Below are 8,913 nucleotides of genomic sequence, written 5' to 3' on the forward strand. Positions count from 1 at the left end.
CATGTGCAAACATGCTGAGACTTTGTGCAGAAGTCGGTACAGGAATGATAAATTGCTTTAATCCTGCTCACGCTCTCAACAAGGACCTGCAGTGGTTTGTGAGATATGTTGGCCTTGCTCTGGCTCTCTGCCTGGGGCAAATCCCTTTCTGAGCAAGTGACATTAGATTGTCAACAAGATACCATATTCATCAAAATCCTGCGGCATATTTTCTCATTTCTCTTGCACACAAACAAATTCAGACTTCTGAGTCCATTTGATATGAGATCATCCTCAATAATTCAGGTCAACAATTAACATTTACCAGTAATTTTTCTTCATGTGTTTCTCTAAAGGATTAGCAACGTGGATTTTTCTGTCAGAAAAGAAGATGTCTTTAGCACAGCTGCAATTCTGACTCTCTGGGAAGCACTGGCAGCCTGCATTTACAGTAAACATAGAAAAGAGGTCTGGTGGCAGGGCACAGTGCATCTGCATGACAGAACTAAAACGTAAGCCTGCCTTTTGAACATGGCCAGGCTGCTGACAAGGTCATGGAGAGCTGTGAAATGATCTGGGAGCTGAGCCCCCCAAGAGGCATGCTTCCATTTCCTTACAGGAATACTGCCAGAGAGCTGTGTTTTAAATCAAATGATAACACAGATGAAATGGCCTTTGCCTGCTTCAGGTATTTGCTTAGAGGTCAACATCCTTTTTGTTTTAAGAAAACTAGAAGTCCTGGCCTAGCCTAGTGCTATGGTGAAGGAGCTATTTTCCTTTAAGCATTCATTTCTGAAAACATTTCTGGACAACGGAGTTTAGAGTGCAAGTAATATTGAAAAGTCCATCCTGATCAACTGTTTCCAAAATTTTTTTAAAAGGCAGAAAGACTCTCACTTATTTGATCTGAAATGAGCTGTACATACCATGAGGCATTCCCTGGTAATTTTTGCTCAGGCTTTTGAGCCATTTTGGTGCTGATTCTACCCCTGACATAAACCAGAGTGCAGGACTGTTCTCACTCATGTCAGTCTGGAATGGTCCTGCCTGTATGTTCATCGTACTTTGAAGATTACCGTTGTTTTTTTGAAGCTGCAGAATAGGCCAGCAGAGACACAAAGGCTGACTTGAAAATGCATGCTACTCACATCATTGCTGCTAGTTTCTAACTCAGCAGAGGCACAGATGTGTTTCTCAGAGTGGAAAATGTTCTTTCAGTTACTAACACTTCTGAGGCAGTTTCGCATGAAACACTGAACAGGGCGGAAACTTTCACTTTGAGCAAAAAACCAATTTTAATAGAGCCCACATACGTGTACCTTTTCATGTCTGTCCCTTCCCACAGCTCTCCCAGACCAAACATGCAATTCCTCAAACTGATGATGGCCAGAAAAGGAGATTCAGTTTACTGCAAAAATGTGTTTTCAACAAAAAAACTGTAACAATGAAGCTCTTGAACAACAACAAGGGAAAAGTCAAAGACTGCCAAGTTGCCGCAGAGGAAGATCCTAACACAGCAAGGTATCTCAGTGGAAAGGCACAGACAAGGACATTAGGACTTTATACTGCCAAAAGTCCTTGTATTTTGCCACCTCTTTGCTTTGGCAAGCTGCGGGCAAACTGGAGGACACAGCACAGACCTGCAGGGTCAAGAGGGACTTCCAGCTCTCCCATTAAAGCAGTGTGTAGGGTCCATCAGGTAAGCTAATATCCATGTAAACATCTGGTAATAGCTACACGTGGGCTTATCAGGGCATCACCTTTGTGTTTGTTTATCTCAGGCAAGTTCTCATAGGGATGATCAGAACATTCCTACAATGAGCAGAAACACACAAAACCTTGAAAACTGTTTGAAAATGCCAAAAGGCTCATGTTCAATTTGTGAAACTCACACTTTTAGGAAAAACATCTCTTAGGGCAAAGAAGGCAGTTTTCCTTTTATGCTTGCACGTAGTACATTCTTGATCTGACAAGACTTGCAACCACAAGAGAGCACTCTTTCCTTTGAAGATGTCTCAGCTTCCCCAGAAAACTACAGATATGCCATATAAGTTTTGCAAACTGCTTGTGAGTTGGTTCAGTTAGACCAGAGCAGCCGAAACAACAAAGCTTGCAGTTGTCTTTTGGATTTCATTGTGAAAAGCCTTTGGGTAGTTTTTAGATGACAGGAGATCCTTGGTTCCTGAAAGTGAGGAGTTCTGCCAAAACTTTGAAGATCCCTGTAAAGTTTGCAAATTACCCATCTTTTGGAGACAATTATATCAAACGATATCATGGATTACAATACCTGAGAAGTGTTTAGAGCCTGGAAGATCATTTATGTTTGGCATTAACTCTTATGGTCATAATTTCAAGTGGAGAGAAAAAGAATACACAGGAACCCTCTTATTATCTTTTGAAATATGAAGATCACAGGAAAAGAAGGGTTTAAACTGGGGAGTGATGGTCCTCACAACCTGTCTGTACATTAACTGGCATCCTACGCCTATAAAAACAACAAGGCTTTCCAGGCACAGTGTGGACCTCATGAGCTGTTAGCCTTGCTTTGAGATCTGCGTTTTTATACACCACAGGAGGAAAGTGCAGCCTGTGGGGCAGGGTACCTATACAAATGTTGGACTGATACACTGACTGGGGAGCCAAATTCAGGAACTAACACTCCACTGGTGAGGAAAAAAAGAAGCATGGACAGCACCAAAGATGATGAAAAACTACTGAAGAGGATTGCATTTCCAGGATCTGTATCCCCGGCTAACAGCCACATGCACCCCCATGGGGTACCCCTGAGAGAGCCCTTTGGGGTTCCCTTCCACCTGGACCCATCTTACTGGGAGCAAGCCTATAGTGGGCACACAGGTCGCATCTCCTACATCCCATTTCCTGGCTACATGGGCATCTATGACTATTCCTTTGAGCCTGCCTTCATTCGGAAGAGAAATGAGAGGGAGAGGGAGCGGGTGCGCTGCGTCAACGAGGGCTACACGCGCCTCAGGGAGCACCTGCCCAAGGAATTCACCGACAAGCGCCTCAGCAAAGTGGAGACCCTGAGAGCTGCAATAAGCTACATCAAACACCTGCAGAGCTTGCTGGACTGCCATCCCTTAGGCTCTTCCAGTAAGGAAACTCTCTCTTCCAAGGAAAGCCCAGGAACTCCCGGTCCGGCTTCCCTGCGGGAGTGCAACAGCGATGGAGAGTCCAAAACATCTTCAGCATCATCCCCCTACAGTGAATTTGAGGAGATGGGCAGCTAGGTCTCCTCTCTGGACACAGAAAGCTTCAAGATTGGCTGAAAAACAATTTCAAACCCTGGGGAATATTTTACAGGTGAAAATTAATATCAGGGAAAGGAAAAACAGATAGGGAAGGCAAGAAAGAAGGTGCTTTCAGTTTGTCAAAGGACTTAAAATGTTTGCTGTATAAAACTTAAACATTATTTGTAAACAGATATCTCCCAGGTTGCTTCTGCTGTGTTACTAAGCTTCCTTTGGACTGTTAAACTGGAGCAACATTTGCATTCTACTTTTCATTCAACTTTTTTTATGTGCTATTTTCTTTTTCTTTTACTTGAGACAGTAAAACCAGATAAATCCATTTTGGGGAATTCCCCAACCCTTTCTCCTGTTTTGTCCAGTGAGTTTTACTGTCTGTTTTTCCTGACTGCTAACCTGAGATGCACTGCACTGCACTGGACTGGGGGAGGTAAGATTTAGATAAATATCTTTCCCTAAATATTTCAGAAAACTCACAGAAATACCTCTATTTATGAAACAACAAATTTTCAAATAAAAACAAGGCTATATTTTGAAATTAATTTCTTTTAAAGCATCTTCTAAAGTGAAAGAAACAGCTCATACACTGGACACTGGCTATTTGGTGATTATTCTAAGGATAATGTTCAGGAAAATAAAGCTGGACACTCATTCCAGTCAATGCTAGGAACAGGGATACAGAGTTTTGTAAAACTGCACCTTCAAAATCAAAGCTTCACTCAATATATTGAAAAAATAAAAGCCTTTTCCCTACTTTTCTGAAATCTGAGTTCATGGACAAAACAGTCTTGATTGTGTCTTTGGCAGGTCAGAAATGATATGCTTAGAAACAGAACCTGTAATGGTTAGACACTGGTGTGTACAAAAAGGGAAACATTGAATATATGGGTTTACATCTGCATGAAAATGTAGGTATTTCTCCTTTTGTTTAGAATATTGTATTACTTTTTCAAAGGACACTGCTTTTAAAATTAATACTTCAAAATCTATGGAATACCTTTATTTGGATTGCATCTACTTAAAATGACAATTTCTCTCCAATTTGTTTTCAAACCTGCTTTTCTCCAAGGCTTAAATCCCATTCTGAATATAGGGTAAACTTTTTACCTGTCCACTTTCAACACACCTTTCAAACTTTTGCTTTTTTGGCCTTGTGTTGATGAAATGGTTTTGTATCTTTTTGTCTTTCCTTCATGTCATGCTGACTGAACACCTGAAAAAACACTCATGTATAAATAAGAGGAAATAGTGATCAAATACCTAAAATTGTGTTACAAATTTCCTTTAAATAAAAAATATAATTAATTCTGGCTGTGTCTTTTTCACTTTTAATTGATAACAAAACTGGACAGCTCTGGTTGGCAGGAGTACAGAAGTAATAACTTCTCAGGAAAAAATAGAGAAAATGGAAAGAGATTAAATATTAGCTTCCATCTATAAAACTTATTTTTTAATCTAGATTTTAAAATTTAGCTAAGGAGCAGGTTTGCGTTTTGGTACAAAAATACTCTGCTGCTTTCTAGATGACTATTCTTAACATTTGTACACTTCAAGCTCCTGTATCCATGGCAGTCACAGGTGTTGCTCTTTACTCTTTACACGGCAGCCAGCTCCATTTTCTAATGATTATTTTGTTTCTCTGAGGGCTGTTACTTTTGCAGAAGCTGTTTGCCAGACTCAAAAATTGAGATTTAGTTACCTGGACAGTTCAGATCCAGAGCCAGTGCACTTATTTCCAGCTGTGCAGTGTTTGTGTTTCTCACTCAAGAAAGAAGAGGACAGCAAGGTAGAGGTCCAAATGTCTGATTGGGTTCCATTGTTCCTTGGCTTTTCTTCTTTCCTTTGTGTTTCTCTGGCAAGAAATTCAACCTGTCTCTGTCTTTTGACTCAGTTTTGAGATTTCTGGAATTGTTGTATTGTTGCTGGTAATTCTGTGAGTAAGCCTGAACTGCATTTCTCCCTCAAAGCAGAGACTAGGTCTTCATTACCTATAAAAAACATATGCTCTCTCAGAGTACCAGAGGCAAAGTCTGTAAAACATACTTCTTTGGAAAGCACTCTGAAGATGAAAAGCATCTTCAGATATAATGACAATAAATGATATAATGACAATAAATAACCAAATCAATCCAAACCATTAAAAATAAAAATTGCCAGAGTGACCATTACTTCCTGGGCAGGACACATAAATAAGGCCACAGATGAATTTTTAGGTCAGATTTCTATCACAGTGGTCTGAGCCTGACAGATAAATATCCTCAGTCCTCTGATTCTCAAACCTCAGAGATGGAACACTGTGCCACCTTCTCATGAGCAGTTGGCTGGACAAGGTGACTAGGCTGTGACTCTGCCCCTTTTCATCTCTCAGGTGGAATGTTCCTCAGTGTTCCCATTTAATAAGTGGAAATTATCCCACCCTGGGCCTGTGCTTGGCTACCACTGCTTTAGGCTGTCTAAATACAGTTTTTTTAGACTATATATCTTTAACAGCTCTGGAGATGTCCTTAAAATACCTCCCAATCCAACCTCAATGCTGAAGATGCAAAAAACCAGAATGCACATGTACTTTAATTTACATTTATAAAATAAAATTAATTTCTGGATGAAAAGGAAATTCTTTCTGTGGGAAAAATCTGTCACAGATTGAACCCCTCTCTTGAGGAAAGTTGTACATTTTTATTTCTGACAGTTCCTATTGTTACTCAAACCTCTTGTGCAATTTTAGCACAAGCAAGTAAAAAACAAGATTTCCTAAATATTGGTGCTTTTGTCCAGACATCAGCAATGGTTTAAAGTGAATGCCACATTTCAAAAGTTTTATTAAGCTGTTTCTGTCTAGACAAAGGGTTTTTTCAAAGCTCCTAAAGTGTATCATTAACAGACTTTAAAGCAGACAATGATCTAATTTGTCACTATGAAAATTAAAGCTTTAATAAAAATGTTGACCAGAAGAATTCTCTCCACGTAGGACAATTACTATTTACAAGAAAGGTGAATGCTGCTATCTGTAGGCAACCATGCTACAGCTTTATCCAACCCTTGCACACCAAAAGCAGCCACTTTAATCTTTCTGTCAAATCTGGAAAAAACAGATGTCTGAAGCCTTCCCTCTGCTGCCATTAAATTACAAGTCCATTTGCTTCTTGATATTATCAGCATTTTAAAGATGTGTTATCCTGGCCATGGTATTGCTTTTAATCCTGTAATAGCTATTTAGCTGATTTCTTTGTAAAAGCCCATCCACAATCCTTTCATGTTATATTACCCAGTGTCAATAATGTGGCCAAAGAAAACCAGAAGGCACTATAGAAAAGTCATGTTCAGACAGTAAAGCAATCAGGGCAAATTTATCTCACTGGAATAAATGAGCAGGGAATGTACATACACACGTGCACACACACACAAAGAGTATCTTTGAAAACATTTGTCTCCAGCATACTTAGGCAGGAGGCAAACCAAGATCCAAAACATTTTGAAGAGAGACTCTGAAGAGGTACCAACAGGAGAGCCCTGCTGTAGTAAGCTAAAGTAAGTGCAATAGCTGAGTAAGGTCTTAGTAAGCCTCTTCAAAACAGTCTAAGCAAATACAAATTCAGCAGGTGCTTCTCACTGGTAACCCCCATTCACCATCACCTGAAGGTGTGCTGCTCATAAGTAAAAATCCACTGTGAATTTTCACTCATGTATTTCCCACATGATTCTAACACAATTCTTTTCTGCCTCATTGTGACTATATCCACTAACAGAGCAGTGGAAAAGTTCTTCAAGTTGCCTTTGCTGAGAGAACAAGTTAGAGGAGTGAAGATACCCTTGAAAATTTTGGAGACCCCTCAACTGACTTCTGATACGACTGGAGATAGAGCTGTCAAAGACATGAAATTCCTACGTGGTCCATGAGCACTGGTGGCACCAGAGCAGAAAAATGTACCAATGTAGAGTCCTTAAAGAGGGGAAAGCTAACACTGCCCCACGTGATGGTCAGCCAGCCCATGGGCACCTGCCAGCTGTGAGCAGGCTTTGTGTCACCTCTTGCCTTGTTCTACTGGAGTTGGTTAAAAAAAAATAGGTATTTTGAAGGGGTTTTTTGGGGAGGGGAAAGCTGCACAAATGGTCTCTGGGAGGCTGAAATGTTGAAAATGTGGGGAAGGTAGTGGGCAATGAAGCCTTGGAGCTTAATAGCACAAAGCCGAGCCAAGCTGCATTTACTGTGCTTCTCACAAAGCAGCTTGCTTGTCCCCATGATTTTGTTTTGATGTGGTGTGGTTCTGGGCAAACATAGCAGATGTTTGTGTTCCAGGGCTATAAGATATCAGCACCAAATCCTAACCAGTCTCTTCCATCTGCACTGAGATCACAAAGAGAACAAGTAGTTACAGATAAATGGAATTTTCACATCTTTTCATGTAGGCACTTTACTGCAGCATTTTGCTATGCGAGGCTGCTCTCTTGATGTAGCTTTTTAAATGAAAAAAGCACTGAAGAAGTTCCAGGCTCAGCTGCACACAGCTTATCCCTAGGCATCACTCATGCAGAGGTGATGTGTTCATCACATCCCCACACCCAGAGGCATGAAAGCACACTGGGGCTTCACCAGTAAAACGGATAATCAACTGTATAATGTGGAAATTAAATAGGCCAGAGGTACAAACGCAGGAGTGTGTGTTGTGGTGTTTTTGCATGGGAAAATGAGTAAGTATGGAAGAGGGGAGGGAGACAAGAAAGTGTTTTGAGGTGCAGCACACTGAGTGATACCATATCAGCTGCATGGCTGAAACAAGGGAAACAGGAACAAATCAGATATGACATCTTTTGGGAGGATTAATTCTGGGGGAAAAAATCCAAACCACCCCCCCAACTAAATATATTTTCCTGCGCCTCAGACACACCACATTATTTACCTACCATCACTTCCTGTTCACCTTTTCTTGTTCATCATTGCAAAATACCTGCAAATGTATTTTTTATGAAAGTGCTGAGCAGTTGTGAGCAGGCTGTGCTCTATCTGGGGAGTGAGGGAAGATTCCAGTGCTCAGCCCACCTGCTATCAGGAGCCAAGTGATAAACCCAGATTACTTCAGCCCTGGGCTTTGCCTCTGTTTCAACAACAGCATGGCCCACCTCTGGCCTCTGTGCTGGGAACACCAGTAGATTCTGTCCCCTGGAAAACATCACCAGACTACCCCTGTAATGCTTTACCAGGAGCTGGTTGCATGGGTTTCTTTTTCCCTGTGTGAGTGGAAGTACTCAGGGCTCCTGTGCTTGTAGATAAACCTGCCCTTGCGAGTTACCCAGCTCTGGTATTGCAGAGCTGGCAGCTGCAGCTATTCTATTCTATTCTATTCTATTCTATTCTAGTCTAGTCTAGTCTAGTCTAGTCTAGTCTAGTCTAGTCTAGTCTAGTCTATTCCCTTATATTACAGTTGCAGTGAGGGTGGCAGGGACAAATGAATCTCTCTACCAGGCTGTCATGACAACGATGCCGCTGGCATCCTCCTTGCCATGAGCATTCCACTGCTGACTAACACAGATCACTGCTGAAGCCAGGCAAACACCCATGAAAAGCCCTGCCCTGTTCCACTGTTTCCTCCCTCAGCCCCCCAACCCAGCAATTTGCCCCCAACACACCTGGGTGATGCTGCAGCCCTGGTTCACAGGGGCAATGTCC

At 41.4% G+C, this 8,913-nt stretch overlaps 1 protein-coding gene across 1 annotated transcript; it reads left to right on the forward strand.

Moving 5' to 3' along the window:
• The first annotated feature begins 1,997 nt into the window (after nucleotides 1-1,997).
• ASCL4 (achaete-scute family bHLH transcription factor 4) lies at nucleotides 1,998-3,385 on the forward strand. The gene has a single exon (XM_059847866.1). The coding sequence runs from the start codon at nucleotides 2,664-2,666 to the stop codon at nucleotides 3,228-3,230; it is 567 nt and encodes a 188-aa protein (XP_059703849.1). The 5' UTR covers nucleotides 1,998-2,663; the 3' UTR covers nucleotides 3,231-3,385.
• The last annotated feature ends 5,528 nt before the right edge of the window (nucleotides 3,386-8,913 follow it).

This window comes from Haemorhous mexicanus, chromosome 5 (genome assembly GCF_027477595.1).
Source record: "Haemorhous mexicanus isolate bHaeMex1 chromosome 5, bHaeMex1.pri, whole genome shotgun sequence".
NCBI lineage: Eukaryota > Metazoa > Chordata > Aves > Passeriformes > Fringillidae > Haemorhous > Haemorhous mexicanus.

Bases quoted from the DNA above. Each gene is read 5' to 3' on its own strand.
- ASCL4 (XM_059847866.1), top strand. From the start codon at position 2,664: ATGGACAGCACCAAAGATGATGAAAAACTACTGAAGAGGATTGCATTT.